This window comes from Lipophrys pholis (genome assembly GCF_963383615.2).
Source record: "Lipophrys pholis genome assembly, chromosome: 13".
Classification (NCBI taxonomy): domain Eukaryota; kingdom Metazoa; phylum Chordata; class Actinopteri; order Blenniiformes; family Blenniidae; genus Lipophrys; species Lipophrys pholis.
Genome location: NC_137632.1, coordinates 5503801 through 5524291, shown reverse-complemented (window position 1 = coordinate 5524291; position 20491 = coordinate 5503801). Strand labels below are relative to the sequence as shown.

At 42.9% G+C, this 20491-nt stretch overlaps 1 protein-coding gene across 1 annotated transcript in view; it reads left to right on the top strand.

Annotated features, from left to right (window-relative positions):
* Positions 1-20491, top strand: part of il1rapl1a (interleukin 1 receptor accessory protein-like 1a) — a gene marked incomplete at its 5' end in the record, with an annotated part of 73497 nt that extends 53006 nt beyond the window's left edge. The window contains 5 exons of the mRNA XM_080478164.1: positions 4912-5044; positions 11294-11439; positions 14026-14172; positions 17241-17411; positions 18944-20491. Of these exons, the coding sequence (XP_080334290.1) occupies positions 4912-5044; positions 11294-11439; positions 14026-14172; positions 17241-17411; positions 18944-19665 (1319 nt within the window). The 3' untranslated portion in view covers positions 19666-20491. The remainder of the gene's footprint in view (positions 1-4911; positions 5045-11293; positions 11440-14025; positions 14173-17240; positions 17412-18943) is intronic.

The following is a 20491-nucleotide window of genomic DNA, read 5'->3' as shown; positions in this document are numbered from 1 at the left end:
AATGTTGGACACACATGAGAGGGAAATTAGTTTTTTTTCTTATCTCGCTCTCATCAAGAAGATAACCATATTTTCAACCAAGACTATCATCTTTTTTTAAACTCCATTTTCACGTAACACACTGCCAGTGAGACTCAAAGATTCATTACATGTTCACTTTTTTTTGAAAGTCTTCGGCAACTTTATCTCAATTTAGAGGAAAAAAAATTACTTGAGTTTAGCTTCATCTGATGAGCTCTTAAAAAAAAAAAAAAATGGGAGAAAATCTTGGGGCTAGATTACAAGAGCGGGTGGTTCTGCAGCCCTCTGTAACTCGACTCATCACCTCCACAGCACTCCCACTTATAATCAGGGTCAGAAATTATGATTAGTTATAACAGTTTTTCAGCAGATACCCATCTTGTGGCTCGGGGGGAACCGGAGTCATCAGGCTGGTTGGAAGACTCTGAGACAGCGGGCAGAACTGTAAGAAAGGCTGGATTCAAAGTCTCATTTCCATCGGCTGCCGTGACCAGCAGGATGTCAATCACTCAGATTACATGGATTTGTTCCACACCCACGCCCGCGTGAATGCAGAAACAACACATACAGACATGCACATTTAAAGAAACACACACACTCACGGAAACTCTTCATCATGCTCGTGTGCTGCGCACGACTCACATTCATGCGGCGGGGGATATTTCTTCACACCTCGTCTTGCCAAGTCTTGTAATGACACATTTATTTATGAACTTCAATAAATGCAACACGGATCAAAAAAAAATGTTTTCGATCAAGTAAAGAAATAGATGCACGTCGATATTTGGATGGTTTTGTCGAGGAGCATTTTGAATGTAAAGAAGTTTACAAAACCAAATGCGTTGGCAACTTTTTCCTTCTCAGCGCCGTGATGATTCAACGTTGAAGTTGTTGTGCTTTATGTTTTCATTGGCTTGCAGTGAGTTATATAGAGGGATATATGACTAAAAGCAACAGGATTAAAGTGTACTCTGTTAGTATTTTATTACCAGTGACTGGTGACGTTGTCCTTCCTATGATAATCATGTATTATGCATCACAGAATGACCTCATGACCTGAAATTGGGTTTATTGAATAATTCCATGACAATTGAGCAACATTTTTTTGTTGGTCAAGTGTTTCAAGAATACAAAGTTTTCCATGTTGAAATGGCTTTTTATAGCTATTATACTGACTGTATTTGATTTGACATCACGTAAGACTGAGAAAATAAGCATTTCTCTCCAATTTAATACTTTTAAACAAAGAGCTCAATTTATTTAGTTGCCATGTGAAGTAGAATATCCCAATTTCACATTTGTAAGTTTTCTTCTCCTATCGGCTGTAATTGTTAAGAATTCAATAGAAATAAAAATAGTCTGCCGTTTTAATTACAAATGTTTTTAGACCTGTATCTGTGTCTTTCGCTATGAAGCCGCAGACAGACAGACAGACACACACACACACACACACACACACACACACACACACACACACACATCACCACGACTATTAATAGACCATCATAATAATGACACTGCTGTGGGCTTTGACAGCAGGAGATTTTAAAAGCTGTTTCTGCTCCTTTATGCCACGATAGTGTGCAGATCGCTCACCTCATTGTTCCAGTCCTGGTTAATAGTCTTCCCACCATCTGTTCAAAGTTCAACCGGCGCTACATCATAGTGGTTTGCATCATGACAAAGTCATGCCAGGCTTATGTAACACTGTCTCCTCCACATTGTTCATTTTTGTATTTGCCCAGCCGCTGTTGTTCAAGTACCGTTTGCCCTTTCTAAACTTCAACTTCAGGGGTTATATGTTGTGTCTTGCACACTTAGGGGGATGTGTGTTGTTCTAAATAACTAAAGCAGTATTTCAGTTTGACACTGAAGTGTCATTGAAGTAAAGTAGGGTCTGTAATAGGAGGAGACGGTACATTTGAAGCAGGGAGAGACCCTGATGTGGCCATGGAAGTATTGATTGAGCTGGATACTGATAGCCTTGCGACTATTTTGTCCTCATGGTCAACTGTGCTACCATCATGAAAGACATGCCTGTAAATCAAACATTTTTATTGTCAGTCAAACCATGTATTATAATGAGATTATTGAAAATGGTGTTTATTTAAGTAATTAGACTAAACTGGTGTTTTCACTTGTATCGTGGAATAAAGACTCTCTGAACGTGATTTAGAATATAAACTGAATAACATGAGACTGTAATCTGTCATTTTGCCAGAGAAAGTTGCTTCATTGATAAATACGAGCTATTTAGAAATCTATTGGATGAATAGAAAAAATAAGAAAAACACATTAATTCTGTGTGGGTAAATTTGGAATAAATAGATGAAGCTGTGTGATGGGATGGGTGGATTTTTAAAAGTATAAATGGCCACCATCTTGGAATAGAGTGTCCATGATGATGATGATGATGATGATGATAATCACACTGCTGCACAGGTGCAGGCACCACCCACTCGTACCGTGATGCAACAAAGGTGGCCGTGAGACTGGTTGCTGCATTTGGATTAAAATGAGACAGCAGGGAGCCTTCAGCAGTTTCCTGTGATTCCCAGGCAGCTCAGTGGAGACTTCCTCTCCAGGCAGTGGCTGCTGGCAGCATGACATTTCTAGTTTACAATTGATCCGGGGATAAACTAACCGCATGGGGCAGATTTATAAACAAAGGAAATCGTAAGTGCTACATCTGTGTCAGACACAATGATGCACAGCTGTAGAATATGGTTACACTGTGTGTTTGTCACACAAATCATTAAGTCTAACAGTAGAGTTCAACACTGCTGCAGTGAAACGTGTGCATTTATTACTGTTGTGGGAGCTTTGTTGTCCTTGTGGGGACAAACAATGAGGTTAGTTAGTAGTTAGGCTGACGTTGGAGTAAGTCTGCGAGGAGTGAATGTAATTTGATGCAATGTGCCTGAAAGGTATGAAAACACACCTTATGTTTGTGTGCATGTGTGTGTGTGTGTGTGTGTGTGTGTGTGTGTGTGTGTGTGTGTGTGTGTGTGTGTGTGTGTGTGTGTGTGTGTGTGTGTGTGTGTGTGTGTGGGTGTAATCACACACAGGAGGTTCCTATTTTGTACGTACAGCATGTAGCCTTTGTAGAGCCCGGCTGTGCACAAATACCAAGCTGAGAGTGGCTGTTGAACTTTGGAAATGTCAGCCACTGCTCCTCACAGACGGCACTATCACTTCATTCTTGGGTGTCCCCTCATCCTCCTTCACCGCATGCCTTGAAACTTTCCCTGTGCCGTGGGTGACCTGCTGAAATCTTTTGAAGCGGTGCCCCGATTGTGGGCCGGACGGCACGCGGAGGCGGCTGCAGGCCTCTGTTCAAACACAAACAGTCTTTTAAATAATAACCCGCTGAAGACCGGTGCGACCGGTGGGCAGTGGCCATCGACACGGACGGGGCATCTGTACAAATCAGGCTGCAGAGATGGCAGATGAGTCCGTCACAATAGTTTTACGGACTGTCTGCATCGCGCTGAATATGATTTGTGTCTGTTGAGTGTCCCTTCAGTTCCCCGCTGAAGCTGTCCATGGTGCTGTAACATGCTAGCCAGCATTAACAAATACCTCGTGCCCCTGCTCACAAATCCTACTGTGAAACAGGGAGAAGCTTCTCCTTCCCCCCACCTTCCTCCGTCACGTCTTTCTCCCAGTGCATTCCGAGTGATATACCCAAAAGCGATTCACAGCGCTGCCTCTCCCGAGAGGAGTGTCCTACGCCACACAGCACACTGTATGTGCAGCCCCGATGAGCCTCCCCCATCTGTGTGTTGTTTACATGTCTTCTGCGTGGTTCACTTAGAGGCAGCAGCATGTGATCACTGCACCCTAGGCCTTCTCCGAATGCCACTTCAGTAGAATGCAAAATAAACACGTGCATATTATATGCCAGCAATGCCGGATCTTTATTCTAATGCATCCATTGTTCATAGACATTGGATTTCATACCTGGCCTCTGGATGCCATTTTCAGTTTTTATCACTTCCATTGATTTTTGGTGCTTCACCAGTCTGAAATGACATGAAAATTAAGGCTTTTTATTTATATTTATCGGTGAATACCTGCGCTCACTGTATGACCAAAGAAATAACCCATTCATTCCCAAAACAAAGCTTCCCATTGGTTCCCAAGTGATAATTACTCCTTCTCCCACATATCAACTCTCAGGAAACAGCAGTTGTTGACTCCTGACCTTCCTTCATACCCAGCAGCAGCTCAAAATAAAATAACGTTATTGTCTGTCTCTTCACACTTCCTCTTGCCATATTTCCTCTCATGGACAGTCTCAGGGGGGATTTTAGGAAGCTCTTGAGTGCCCTCATGTGTTCATTACTGTTTACTTGCTTTCAGACCATTCCTCTGGATCTCTGCACTACTGGCCAAATGAGCCAATCAAAACATTCAGAGATATGTTCCTCCAGACACTCGGTGAGAGTCTGTCTGCTTCAGTCACAGCTGCACTGCCCGGAAAATGTAGTTGACAGTGCACAAATGTTCCACTTTCTTGTGCAATATGACTTTTGTGCACAGATTCTTGTGTGTGTGTGTGTGTGTGTGTGTGTGTGTGTGTGTGTGTGTGTGTGTGTGTGTGTGTGTGTGTGTGTGTGTGTGTGTGTGTGTGTGTGTGTGTGTGTGTGTGTGTGTGTGTGTGTGTGTGTGTGTGGCATTGTGTGAGATGGAAAGATCATGAAAAAAACATGCCAGTTCTTGTCACCAGCAATTTAACATAAAGTGTCTGGGCTGATGTCACTGACTTTGACGGCGCTTACAAGATACATTACAATCATTTTTTGGGGTAAAGGACATGAAATATATATCATTAATGAGACGGCAGGACCATCGAGCATGACAGTATGTCTACTCCTGTCTTTGCAGGAAGCGCGTTGAACCTCACATGCCGGGCGTTTTTTGGCTACAGTGGCGACGTCAGCCCCCTCATCTACTGGATGAAGGGCGAGAAGTTCATAGAGGACCTGGATGAAGAGCGCGTCCAAGAGACCGACATCAAGTAAGAGAGACGGGACCCCAGTTGAAATCATTTCACTGGACTTGGCAGTAATGAGGAATTAATAGAAGCTTGTGGATAAATTTACCGCGAAATATTAAAAGAGGAAATCAATGGTTTTGCATGTTTTAGTCCATTAACTCCAAATTGCATACAGCAGACCAGCCATTTTCCAGAGTTTAATTCCCTTGCTTCCTACCAGATGCTGATTTCAATATATCTGGCCGTGGTATGAGTACGATGCAGATATTTGAAATGTCGTTTTTCACTGATTTTGGCACCTTAATTGTTTTGGTTTCTATTACATTTTCAAATGAGCGGAAGCAGCACAAACAAGAGAATCAGGAAAAGGTTGATTTGTTGAGTGTGGTTGAAATAAATGAGAACTGAAGCAAATTAATGTGCAGTGCTATAAAGGGCAGGACTCACATATGTTTCTCTTTCTCTTTTTGGCATTTTTGGTTCAGTGATATTTAATTTAGAACGTTTTTTTAATCAATAGAAATTAGGCTATTATGACTGAACACTCAGTATTTGCATAGTAAGTGTGTATTTGACCACTGCCCTTTAGAAGAAAGCCATTGCAACTCGTGCCACAAACTTGGTTAGTTTTTCACACCAGATATGCCTCCTTGTCCAACAGGGATTCAAACCCCGGTCACCTGCACTCAAGGTCAACAGACCAGCTAATGCACCACCAGAGGAGAAAATAATATTTGCTTTTACTCACAAAGTATTTTTGATTGGGCACAATAGATTGCTATTCTTTAGGTTTACAAAAGGCCAGCTCATACCCTGCACATGCAGCTCCAAGCTACACGCTGCACGTTTTCAAAAAGCTGTTTCTGTACATTTCCCTTGACTGTAGTCTGATTATAGTGTAACGCTGCAAAGCTTCCAGACAAAAGCCACACTTTCGGGGCTTTCAGATACTTAAAACAAGCCCATCTCCGCATCTCTCCCCTCCTCGTGCTGTTACACATTTAAACAAGTCCATTCCCTCGTCCGTGTGCATGTTTCCATTTAGGGTTGTTTGGAGAGGCTGCAGCTCGGGGGAGACAGTCCTGTCAGATGGTTAACAACTGCCATTTTTCACACCGCCGCCACTATCGCTATCTCTCTCTCTGCACCCACCTAAGCAGCATGCAGATGGGCCACGGGGAGCTGAGGAGGAGGGCTCGGAGGGAACGAGTGGGAGAGGTGGAGAAAAGAGAGTGGGAGTGGACAGGGAAGACGTGTAAAACCAACAAAAAAAACCCAGAAACGGTTGAAGTCACTGATGAGTGAAGTAATAAAGACACATCTCTGATAATGAGTTCACTGATGTGAAGATTCAGCAGACACAAATCTTGGTTCAAACACCCACACCGCTCCTCTGTCTGTCTCTGCCTCCGTCTCCCTCTCCTCCATCACTCCCTCACACCCGGATTCCCCCACTCGCAGGCCAAGGGGTTGTCTTTTCAATAATTCATACCGATATTTCATGGAGTTGATCAATAATATATTCGATCATGCACTCTCTGTTGCTGATGCTGCTACCCCGGGCATCTTCACATCCAGCCTGCGCTTTGGTGTTGCTTTCATAACCGTAGCCGGAAATGTGGGGCAAGGAAACACGGAGAGAAATGGAAAGAATGAAGAAGCATGGACAAATCTGTTTCTCCGGAGCCAAGCTCACCCTCTCTTTGGACGGAATGTTTTTTTTAGGAGTTACCTACGTTCATCAAGCGGCTTCTCACACACGTTGAGTTTCATTACTGATGCATCAGCAGGCAAATCTAAGCCCAGAGAGGAGGACTCATACCTTGAGCTTGGACTTTCTGCAGGCGTTTATTTAGCCAACTCTGAGCTTATTGATTTGGAGGAGTTCATTTCTATAGTGACCCAAGTCCATAAATTCTCATTTGCACCAGCGAGACAAGGCTTCGGCTGTTATCATAACACGGATGACTAGACATTAGCATACGATGCAGAGATTAATAAATTAGCTAAACAAATCTGGCTCAGCATAATGAAAGAGTTCATCAATAAGGTATCGACCCAATTCAGTTGGTGTTTTGCAGGTGTACATTAAACAGAAAGTATGAAAGCTGTGAAAAAGGCTGGAAAATTGATCACTAAGTGATCAAACACAGAGGTTTTGCTAATGAGGGCGAGAGAAAATATATCAGGAAAAGTGCCTGCAGCGTGGTTAAGAACAAGTCCACGACTTAACTCACTCTGCTAAGGCTATATCAATAAACTCAATCAAAAAAAGCAGGGGCAATTTTCCACAGGGTTTTACAAGAATTTGCATACCATTCTTAAAATCTGAACATCTTGCAGTCGGCGCACAGTCTGCTGCACAGCGGTCGGCCACAAGATATTCAAACGTAATGCTTAATGCTCATCATACCATCAAAACAACTCCAACTCTTCTGTGCACCGAGTCAACACATTTAAACATTTTCAAAGTCTCACACAGTGTCACTTCAGGAAATTAAGAGGCGGGACTTTCTTGGATCAGACTTGTTTGTCCAAAATACCACGCTATGGCCCTAGCAATTTCTACCCCAGAAATATTTTCATGGCAGGATGCATTATCCTGCTGAAGAGAGCCATTGTTATTTTATGATCCCTGGTTTATCCAGTCGAGTGTTGCACCAGGTCCCAGCCAATCCAATGGGCAAAAGAGAGGGTCAACCCTGGCGAGGCTCATCACAGGGCAAACACACCCACACTTTCAGATAGACGCAATTTAAAGAAACTAATATACTGAACTTGTGTGTATTTAGACTGTATGAGGCGGCTTGAGTATCAAGAGAAAGTGTATGGGTACGTCTGAATTGTCCCTCCTTTCTCCTTATCTATCGACTTTACCTTAACCCCCTGGATGACGTCACGGGGTTAAGGAAAGGTGTTAGGAGGCTTCCTAAAGGAGTTAGTGAAAGGCGATCACGTTAGTGTGACAGTCGGACAGCCCTTTCACTCAGTGACGTCATAATGATGCGACGGCGGCGCAAGTTAGTGACGTCCGCCGTGTTGGGGAAAGAACTGCAAGTTTCTGAAAATGGACTCCAAAAGCGCATTTGAGTTTTAAGTGATGACGCTCGGATGAACGGGTCCCTTTAAATGTTGTCGCCGTCAGGAATGGTGGGGCAGCATGAGCTCGCCTCCTTTGATAAAGGAGGCATCAGTGGTTCTTAAGATAAAGGGGGCTCTAAAGGAAGCAACGAGACTCCTTTCCTTTGCTTATTGAGAATTCGGACAGTCCTTATCATGGCCGCCACACAAAATAAATAAATAAATAAATTAAATACAATCCGACTCATGATCTTTCTCAAAACAGCAACATGAATTCACCCTCAGGGCCACGAGGATTCATGTCTCCATCATGAACAGTCAGACATACAGTAGATCAACATGGATCTGGAGTGTATTGTAAAAGCAAGCTACTGTACACAACAAGGCAATATATAAAGAAAATAAAAATAAATAGATTGAACTATGATAAATGATGTTTCCATGCATGATGCAGAATTTTGAAGACGGAAGAAAAGAAAACATCACAACAAAAATTTTTTAAAATTTAAAAATCGAGGAACATATAAATGTTGGCCACAGGGCAGAAGCACAAGACTCACTGAAAAATCCAAAATTAGCAAAGTCGACTAACTGCTCAGCTTCTGAAATGACGCTGGTGGGAATTGTAGACGCACAAGTGATGGCAAAACAAAAAAAAACAAAGGAAGGTTGAAAAAAAAAAAGACAGCCCTGTCACATTTCATTTAAATGTACATAAATCATTATTGCGATACTCAAAGACATTAACACAGGTTTAGCGAATATGCTGATTTAATTATTGAAAGGTATTCTACAGTGGATCTTGTGTTAGTTGGAACCACACAGATCAGCCCCCGTTACCCTCCTGCGTATTGACACTGCTGCACAGCCCAGTTCGAGCCCGATCGATGCCTGGTCAATAATGTAACAAGACGCTGAGCCCAAAACTTATAAACTTAATATTACATTGTGGGGCAGGCAAAATAGTTTCCCCCTAATACTGTAATAATTTTATTACGTCATAAAGTAAGTCAATGATTTATGGTTTGGACTTGAACTGCTTCAATTTTGAGAACAGTGAAAGAATGAGTTCTAAAACTTGACTATTTGTTCATACGTATATCTATATACAGTTTATGGTATTCATGTATGACTGCTGTTGCCCAAGTCATTTATAGTCTTCCGTTCTCTATAATCTGTAATCTATTTCTCTAAAATGTCAAATCTTTTTACATTGTTGGCCAGTTATTATTAAATATAATTATACAATAAAAAAATTTTTTTAAATGAAAATATGAAAATAATTCTTACATTTTGGGTTTTTATTCCATTTTATTTTATAACATTTTGGGTCGATGTTACATATCAGGCTCTAACAAGCCCCCCACCACCACTTGAGTGTCAGTTTGGGAGATGCTCAAAATCTTTGTCAAAGTCGTGATCGCCATTTCTCTTCTTCTAACACGTCAGCGACCAGAACCAAGTGTTCACTCGCTCCATAATGTACCACACCTCTTGACAGGTGCCATTGTAATTATATGATGGCTGCTATTCGCGTTACCTGTAAGTGGTTTAAATTGTATGGGTTAGTGATGCAGTGACGTTCAGTCTCCAGCCCAGCAGTTTGTGCGGGTCGGCAGTTTTCAGCCTATTATTCTTCGTCTGTGTATGTTTTACCTGCACTTCATCGCCTGCCTACTCAAACCTCCAACCCTCCTCATCTCCACTTAAGGGCATTTGTTATCCGCCAGGTTTGTATGGAAGCGAGCCGCGAGTGTTCTAGCTCACATGGTGCGATCATGTGAGACGCGGGGCTTCAAAGTAACCGCCGCTCCCGGGGAGACATGAATTATCCCCCGTGCTCCCCCCTCCGAGTGCCCAACCTCACAGCACAACAAACTCATGATACACTTTCAATTACCGATGCCGAATCTCTATATCTTATGTGCAGTTTATCGGCTTGAATGCAAGAGAGGAGTGAAATGCTTGAGAGTCATTATTCCCCTACACACACACGCACACACACACACACACACACACACACACACACACACACACACACACACACACACTCGTTCCTCCTCCCTCGTCCCACTCGTCCTCCTCGGCACAGCGTTTGATACATGCAGGGACACACAACACATACAAACAGAGAAATGTTGTTGTTGTTTTTTTCCCCTCCTCTCATTTGCACTTTGTTTCCTCCAAAGTGTCATTTGTGCTGAGGGTGCTGTAAAAGTAGGCTAAGTAGTGTGTCTAAGGTATGAGGGAGCATTATCTCCCCGTTCTCTCCTCCATCAGGCTCAACCAGCCCAGCGGGGGGACACTCATTTACTTTATGGAATATTACTTTCTCTCCTTCTCGCCGTTACCATGGCAGCCGCTATAAAAAGATTTTCTTCTCATCGCCATTATTTGTGCCCCCCCCCCCCTACACACACACACACACACACACACACACACACACACGAGCTGAGGAAGTTCCCTTATTGATTTTCATTTCTTGTATGTTTTCAGTGCGGGGAAAGAAAATTAACATACCATGAAGTACCTGAGGTTTAATCCAGATGCCATATTGTGCCACACACACACTCAGTGTTGCTGGATATTCTCCATTATTAAGTTTTAACACGCTTATTTTGTGACAAAATGCTGAGATTTGTGGAGTTTGACCATTTTAAAGGGTGGAGGATAGCTTTTCTTTCCTTATAAATTCAACAACAAAAATTATAATTTGAGGAAAGTTCTTCTTTTAATTTATTTAATTCTAATCCCACTGGTGGCTGACTGGTTTAAGTGTTGACCTCGAGTGAGGTGCACCCCGGTTTTAATCCCATTTGCAAGTTGCAATATATTGCTGTAAAAGGGAAGCAATGAATTTGTTCACTTTCACTCTAATGAAAACAAATTATAAAATAAACCACTGTGCAAATCCGTAAGAGAAATAAGTGCAATATTTTCAGGCTATAATAAAAAATGCACCCTGCATCTTAGAGTAAAGGTCTCTTATTAGCAAAGATGAGCAAATGTCTGTGGATCCCAACAATGTCTCTTAATGTGAAATACATTATAAAGGCCAGTATTCAAGCAAAGCTTCGTGCTTGGGGACAAAGTGTGAGGTGGTGTGTAAGTTTAGATTTAACCAGAGACCGTTTAAAAACTGCTCCAGAGGAGACTTGTTCCACATTGTGTCTCATTTTTATCCCGCAGGGTCGTCAAGGAGCATCTTGGTGAAAAGGAGGTGGCCATATCCTTGACTATTGACACTTTGGAGGAGGAAGACCTGGGAAATTATTCGTGTTATGTGGAAAATGGTATTGGCCGTCGCCAAGCGACCATCCAGCTTTTCAGACGGGGTAAGAGCTCTGACATTTCCCACTGCTCCCTTTTAAAGTGTTTCCTCCATTAAAGTTGTTTTGGTTTTTTTTTTCAGTTTTGTTCCCAAAAGGGTGGCTTTATGAAGTTTCCCTCCAGTATGTATTCTGTGTCACCTTGTTCCAGCTGTCTTCAAGAAGAAGATAAATAAAATCATCAAAGCCTTGTTACACCATTTTATCAAATGCAAATATTCTGGCTTGTGCATTATTTCACACGGCTCTCCACAAGCTTTTAAGTCCATTTGGTGGTTTCATTCCTGCCGCGTGTGCACACGTAGCTATGTGATGTTTTTGGCTCACCAACATGACTTGTCTGAAGCTCTTTTCATGCGCTGGCTGTCACCCTAAAAGGAAGGTAATTTGATGGCTGTTTAAGCAGCAAATTGGTCCTCAGCGTTTCCCAACAGTCCAATAGGTTTCAGCATACAATTACATGTTTCCTTACTTTAATCTCCGTCTCTGTGATCGTCCTTTGTAAGACAACGCAATTCCGTGTGAATGGTCTTTGTAGACCCGAGACGGCTTCATTTAACTCTCAAAGCAGCAAATCCAAAGAGAGAGAGAGATACAAAGAAAGACTTCAAATCAAGCTCTCCGTCTCTCTGGCATGGATTTTCTCTCATCCATATTAGTCTGATGTTTATTTCATGTCCCCTCTCCACGCATGCTTCACTGCATCGGCCCTGCAGCAGGTCTAACGTCCCCGCAGGAGGCTTTTTCCCAACGTCTCGGAAGAAAGAGGGTGAGGCATGGAAAGATAGAGTGGGGAAAGGAGGTGGTGGTCAGTGAAACGTAAACAACTTGGAGAGTGAGGATTATTGCTGATAATGAGTCGCAAGCTGGAAAGTTATGGAGAGGGATAATAAGCAGGCAATTAGATGAATGTTTTCCTCACTCACAGTAAGAGCTGTTGTTTTTGGGGGATTTTTTTTAGACCAACCAACCGATGCAGAAAAAAAAAAATCTGTCTTCACAAGTAAAATAAGGTTGACATTTCACAGCGTACACTTGTTGCCACTCATGCAGCAACATGCCTCAGAAGATCAATAAGGCTTGTATGGTAAATATATAGTGAACAGTTTGTTCAGCCTCGCTGAAGGACTAAGAACAGCACCAGAAATAGATCGTGCCTAACCTAGAAACCAACAGGCGCATAACAACCTGCACGGATAAAGTACAGTGACCTAATTACTAGAAGCATTTCAAAATACTTTCATTTAGTTTGAGTGTGTGTGTGTGTGTGTGTGTGTGTGTGTGTGTGTGTGTGTGTGTGTGTGTGTGTGTGTGTGTGTGTGTGTAGGTTTGGTATGTACAGTATGTATATATGCACGTGTGTATGTTTGCAAATATTTTTCCTTTTATCTCACTACCCATCCATCCACCTGAATTACATTCATCAGTTATGATTGACGTCGATGGAAGCCCTGCATTTACAGCAATTTTTGACACGTCTGTTTGACAGTAATACTTGAATTACTATTCATTTATTCATCCATAAAACATAATTGAATGTATTTCCATTTTCAGTCACGCACCCAAATTGTCTTTAAAATGATATTTAATTATTTGCAAAAATCCTATAATATATATATGTAGTCTTCAGTATAAGTCTTTTAATGATGCATGAGATTAATGATGTTAAAGTTCTATTCGAGCGAGTGCCCTATAAATACATGAAGCATTTTGGTAAACAAAAATTGACATCTGCTGTGGAGTTAAAAAAATAAAAAATAAAAAATGGTATCCCTTGATTGTTGTTTCTGCCTTTAAACATTTGTCCCCTCGATATGGAAATGCTTGAAGTGCATTTTGGTTGCCATGGCGGCAGATTGCGGCCCACAATGTGACAGAGATATAAGGTGAAGCGGTTCCAGCTGAGCCAAACAGGTAAACGCTGCTTTAATACACTTCATAACTCATCCTCCCCCAGGCTCGGTCTCTGGAGAGACGGGGAGGAGATAATAGAGAAGAGAAATGAGTGGAGAGATGTAGACAAAAGAGCGGAAGGAGAAATGAGAGAACTTTGAGGGGAAAGAGGTATGATGGAGAGGCGAGCGAATCCTGAAGTCTCCTGTTTTGAAAAAGCCTCCACCCATGTCCCGGATTGTCACAGTTTCATACGGATGGGAGCCAAAGTGCGGGCTGCACTGCTCCAAAGAAATGAACCCAATTTCTCATTATCTCCTCTCGTTCTTTTTTTTCTTTTTTTTTTTTCTTGTGTCTTGCAATGTGCCTTCTCATTTTTCTTGAACTCATTATGATCCTCATGTCTCCCAAGATTGATTCTGCCGCGCGCCGCGCTGAGCAATGAAGAAGTCGATGATGGTCCAACTTTTCTGCAAATGTAAATGTGTCCAATGGGTGTCTTGTTCTTTGAGTTCAGAGGGAAAATAATGAACCAAGAAGAAACTCTTTGGGTTCAAGCAGGTGCAGAATCAATAACCGGTTTAGTGCCACAGACAGAGAAACAAAAAAAAATAAAATAAAAGAAGTAGATGGAGGATTTCAAGCAATCCCTGTTTCCGCAGGTTTTAATGTCTTCTGGTCTGTGTGTGTTGTTCTCAGCAGAGCTCATGTACACCGTGGAGCTGGCAGGAGGGTTAGGAGCAATCCTGCTGCTTCTCATCTTCCTCATCTCCCTCTACAAATGCTACAAGATTGAGCTGATGCTGTTCTATAGGAGACACTTTGGCAGCGAGGACGTGGACGGAGGTAAAGACAGCGCATTGCATCTCCAAAACGATCCTCCATCCGTCTCCGCCTGCCGACTTCGAACTCCCTTCTCGTTTTCACCGCAAGACTTTCCCATGCAGACGTCAATGTCAAAGCAAGCAGAGATGACAGGATGTGTGGTTTCTGTGCGTTTGTTTTCACGGATGCGTGTGTGTGTGTGTGTGTGTGTGTGTGTGTGTGTGTGTGTGTGTGTGTGTGTGTGTGTGTGTGTGTGTGTGTGTGTGTGTGTGTGTGTGTGTGTGTGTGTGTGTGTGTGTGTGTGCGCCCCGCTCCACCTGGTAGATACAGATGTCTTTTCCAGTTTAGTCTCAGTGTCAGCGGCCCATTTCCCCTCTCTCCCTCTGCTGTCGGTGTGGAGGTGCATGTGATTGTGTATTTATATTGATGTCGTGGGTGCACAGGGGGAGGAGACACTTTTTCAATTTGTTGCCCATTTAAAAAGAGATCAGTCTCAATGTGTCATGAAGTGACGCCCACCCGCTGCTGTCAAAGGCCAGATAGTTGCACGCGGGAACCGGACAGCTTCGACACGCCTTCCCCCGAGCAGCAAATAAAAGTGTAATCAGCCTGAAATTGAAGGGCAACTTTTTGTTTTCTCTTCAGAACACAGTTAACTTTTGCTTCAGTTAAGGATCTTTTTTTTTTTTCTTCTGTTTATGTCCCAGTATATTCCCTTTGTGCTTGATGCTGTGACGCTTCGCTTTCTTCTCCCCCAAAAAATTCTGGAAAGACTGCACTCACAAGATTGTTCCTACAGTGGCATGAATTATCTATTACACACGGTTTTGTTGACTCAAACTTCCACATGATTAAGTCATACCATCGGGGACTGCTGATACAAGCTGTTTTTGATTTTCCAACTTTGCTAGGTGGTTAATTTGCGAGGTTGGGTGCTAATTTGAAAGCGTTGTTTGATGTTTGGATTCCTACCGAGCACAGCCCTGGCCTTTCCAGTGAGTTTCAAAGCTGCGCATGCTCCTCAAAGACTTTTTGAAAAGCTCCTCTTCCCTTTTTGGCTGGCCCACATTTCAATTCCGACAGAGTATAATGAGTGAAACTTACTGAACATGTCACCACTGCTGTTTTTTCTTCTATCGTCTATTTTCTGCCTTTTCAGTCTCTTCCGCTGTCTTCTGGGAAATCATTTTGAGAGGAAGAAGGGTATTGCTGGAGTCTTGATTTGGATATTTTTGTATCTACCCCCAATTTGATTCTTATAAAAAGAAAACGGCCAATCGAATATGTGATCAATGCGAAAACCCTTGTCGTGCATGCTTTAGGAGCGTGTCAGGTTTGTGAGACGGGGCCAGTCTGATAAAAGTAAAGTCGTTAAGCGATGAGACAGGATTTTGAAGAAGGATATCTAATATTTCAAGATTCAGAAAGGGATTTGGGGATTTGACGTAAAGAAACTTGACAAGACTTCTGTGGGATTATGAAACGTTCTTGTAATAAAGTAAAATATCTAATGAGTCCTCGCAGAGAACATGGTGGGCACAAGATGAAACACACAAAAAAATGTCTGGATGCATCGGATGTACACACCAGGATGTCAGACCCAAGCCGGCATCAACTTTTCAGTCTCACAACACCGCTTTTGTTCTTTTTTGACTTTAATCTATGTCGAAATTATTATTACGCATTCTTGTTTGGATGGGGAAATTCCGCAGCGTGACAGCTGCGTTTGAAAGTTGGTGGTGAAAAAACTGACAAGCAGAAACCGCAACAGAAATTAATATTTGAACTGTTTTGATCCCGTTTGATCAAGTTGATCCAAGTCTGTAAGTGAGATTCAAAGAGGCCAATAAAACCCAGTATTTTGAGTGAGGAGTAGTTTTCTAAACATAAAACTTCATTTATATTTCTACTGCAAGATCAAATAAAAATGTCTGTCAGGCCGTATGAGTGTAATTTTCTCATGCATCAGAAGTGCATTGCGTCCAGTTTTAGTTTGTCGTGCATATCAGTGCAGCTATATTGTACTTATATTAAAAGGTATATATGCATATATAAGTACTGAAAAGTTCAACTGTTGTTACATTCTTGAAAAAAACTCAAAACTGCACAATACTTTTCTCAAAACTACCCTGAGAATTTGTTACTCTCTAATTATGAGATCTAACAGCGAGCAGCAAATAAAAAAAGTAAAGTATATCAAAATTAGACAATGGCCGTTGTAGTTTTAAACCTGGGAGTTTTATTGTTAAAAGATAAACTTATTGACTACCAGATGTGTTGATAATACTTTATCATCAGTTTAATTGGACCTACTCATTTGTGAATGATCTTTTTTTTAAGGCAAGTGTGTAAACGAGTGAAATCACATGCTTAAAAATACTCACAAGTACCCGAAAATACTGCTTTTCTACCACGATGTGAGCATTTGTAATTCGTTATATCATTTTGTGCTTGTTGTAGATGGGTCAAAGTGTGTCTCGCATGAGTTTTCTATCAGGATCAGTATCAGAAGAGCTCTATTTATCCCGGAGGGGCAATCGGGCAATTATTAAAAAAATTAAAAATATAAACTCTGCACAGCAGCAAGACAGACACAATACAATCTAATTAAACTTTTAGGACTCTGACATTGAAATTGTAAAGTGGTTAAAAAAACACACAGTGATGCACTTTGCTGCTCAGCGTGCACACAGCAGTGGATAATTGGTCTTTTGGTGTAATAGTGTGACGAACAGAGGGGAAGGGAGAGGCTTTGGTTTAGGATGTTCCCTGCTACTGGAACAACACTTACTTTCCTCATGTTAGTCAGTCGGGGCACATAATTCTGCGCGTGGGCTTATCAATAATGCTTATAGTGTTTATACGGTGATACCAGGAATGTCAAAAGCTGGCCAATAATTTATCATACATAATATCAGGATGTGTTTCTTCCCTCATTATTAGAGTCGTTCTCATACATACAAGGGGTGATTCAGTTATATCATTCTGTTGTGGCTGTGCGACAGGGACTCAACTATGAGTTGGGTTTTCCGAGTTTAGGTTTACTTGGTATTTTTCTCATCCATTCTCTTTTCATATATTTTCCCCAGAAAATAAGGACTACGATGCGTATCTGTCCTACACCAAAGTGGACCCTGACCAGTGGAGTCAGGAGACCAGGGAGGAGGAGCGCTTCGCCCTGGAGATCCTCCCCGATGTGCTCGAGAAACACTATGGCTACAAGCTTTTTATCCCAGATCGCGACCTCATTCCAACTGGAAGTAAGGACCGTGTGTGTGTGTGTGTGTGTGTGTGTGTGTGTGTGTGTGTGTGTGTGTGTGTGTGTGTGTGTGTGTGTGTGTGTGTGTGTGTGTGTGTGTGTGTGTGTGTGTGTGTGTGTGTGTGTGTGTGTGTGTGTGTGTGTGTGTGTATGTGCCATGCAGCAACCAAATTTCTGTGTGGACAGTCTCGGAGCAGCATTTGGCACGTGGTAGTTTGAAGTGTTTTGTTGCATCTTGTTTGTCCTCAGTGTGGTTTGTTGTTGTTGTTGTTGTTGTTGTTTTTTCACCTTCTTGTGTTGCAACATTTTGTGCTGTCAGGCAAAAGATCTCCACACTTATAAATGATGATTAGATAAGAGTAATTTTCTGTGAACCTCTGCCAGTAAGAACCTTTTCATAAAAACGTCCTATCCAAAACCCCCTGTGGATTAAAGTCGAAGATCAGTGGCTCTTCTGCGGATGTGGGAACACTGTATACAGTGTGTACTGGGAGCTCATGTATTGAACAAATCTATCATACACCCTGGTTTTCATCCATACATTAATAAATCCATAAAAATTCTGTCTGAACATATTCTCATGCGTGCTAACTCTGCTTATCAGTCTGCGCATGCCAGTGGTGCACACTGTGCTCTAGTTAGTAGTGATGCTTTGTGTTTGTACTTCTGGCTTCATGTGGAACAGATAAAACGCAAACACGTCCGAGCCGGTCCAGACAGAATTAAACATCAGTGAGTAATGTGCGAAGGCTCTGAGCCCCGCTGACTGAGCCGCCTCTATCCTTTAATCAAAAGAAAATTGCCGGCAGCATCTGCGCCAAGCAAAATCACTGTAGATGAATGTCCAATCAGGGAAACATGGTGTGTGATTAATCATATGTGAAATTAAAAAAAAAAAAAGAGAGAGAGAGATGAGTAGAGGCTGCCACTTTTACAAGTGTGTTGAGAATGTTTTTTTTTCTTGTGCCTGTTGCTGTGTTCTTCCTGTGACCTGAATGTGAAAATGTTTATGTTTAGGTCTCACCCATGAGCATTACCAGGATGACACACGGCTCTTTGGAGGTACTCGCCCTCAGTCTTTTCCTCTGCTTTCATTTACCTGCTCCTTCAGAGAGATGCTTAGAGTGGCACGGCGGGATCTGAGACAAGCCAAGATAGACTCAGTCGGATCCTGTGCAGCTTCATCAATAACTTGTTTTTACGACTACGGCAAAACAGCCGTATCTGCTCTTTGTAAAATATCTTTCACTGCTGCTGGATAGATGTGCATCCACACAAACACACACCTGCTTATGTCCGTCTGCACACTTTAAACTACAGGCTGAAATGAGTGTTAGTAGGCCAGATACTTGAGGGAGACGACAAAATTAACCACCTGTCATTGTCTCGTGTTTGTGTCTGATATTCATCCGTCATCACACGTCACGGTTCCGTCTTTAGTCAGAGATATCAACACATCATTAACTGGCACCTGCAACTTTCATGCCTGATGAGCGCTTTTTCTTCTCGTTCCTCCGCTCCTGCCTGCTGCAGCCTACATCGAGGACGTGGCCCGCTGTGTAGACCAGAGCAAGCGCCTCATTATCGTCATGACACCCAACTATGTGGTGCGCCGGGGCTGGAGCATCTTTGAGCTGGAAACACGCCTGCGGAACATGCTGGTGACCGGCGAGATCAAAGTCATCCTGATCGAGTGCGCCGAGCTGCGCGGCATCATGAACTACCAGGAAGTGGAGGCCCTCAAACACACCATCAAAACCCTCACCGTCATCAAGTGGCGCGGACCCAAAAGCAACAAGCTCAACTCCAAGTTCTGGAAGCAGCTGCAGTACGAGATGCCGTTCAGACGCACGGAGCCCATGCTCACGCACGAGCCGGCGCTGGACGTCAGCGAGCAGGGCCCGTTCGGAGAGCTGCAGACCGTCTCCGCCATCTCCATGGCGGCGGCGACCTCCACCGCCATGGCCACCGCCCACCCAGAGCTACGCTCCTCCTTCCACAACACCTACCACACCACCATGAGGCAGAAACACTACTACCGCAGCTACGAGTATGACTTGCCCCCCGGAGGGACCCTGCCACCTCTCTCCTCTCTGGGGAACCAGCACACCTACTGCAACATCCCACTGACACTGCTGAACGGACAGAGGCCGCCGGGGAAGAGCCGAGAGCACAGCCTGGAGGAGGCGCACGCCAACAACGCCATGCTCCCGCTGCTCCCCAGAGAAACCAGCATCTCGAGTGTCATCTGGTAACGACGAGTCGACTCGGCGTCAGCTTTAGGAAGACCAGACCGGGTCCGGCGTGACGAGGCTCGGCCTGTTAGTTCTTAGGAACGCAGTGAGAGGTCGTGACGGCGGCGGAGACGCGTGTTTTGGATCCATCTGGCTCCGGCCAATGTTAACTGCGGACGATGGCGGTGCGGCGGGTCTGAGGACACGGTTTCTCTTGTTTCACGAGTGGACTGCATCCCTATTGACATGGGATGTTTTGTGCGTGGAACTGAGGGGGATGGTATGAAGAAAAAAAACTGAAAACGCACTGTTTCATCAACTTGCCCCGAGAAATGGACTCGCGAGGACTCCACCTTAAAGAAACACTCACCGTCTGCAATTCATGCACATACATGCATACATCAACACACGGAAACGTGCATACATACAAACAAAAGGAAAACAGGGTCTGTACATATATTTCAATTTATTTGTAGCATCAGTGTTTTCCTGTTTTGTTCTTTTGTTTGTTTTCTTCGATCATGTTTGTTGCCTTCTCTACCGTAGGACTTTGCTTTAACTTGTCATACAGAGTTGTATATTTTTGGTTTCCTGTTTTTAGTTTCTTTTTCTTTTTTAATTCTTATTTTAACACGCTTGTTTCAGAAGCCAGTATGTCATGTACCTGCGCTGTTCTCTTTTGTTCCATTTGTTTGTTTTTTAAAAAAATCTTTGTGTAGTTTAAGAGAACGTTTTGTTGAAACCTTTGAAAATTGCCTGGACATTTCAGGAGCTTTTGAGGGGCTGAAACTTTGTTTTTGTTTACCTGTAAAAGGTGTATCTAGTTTAAAAGGAAAACTCTACTTTG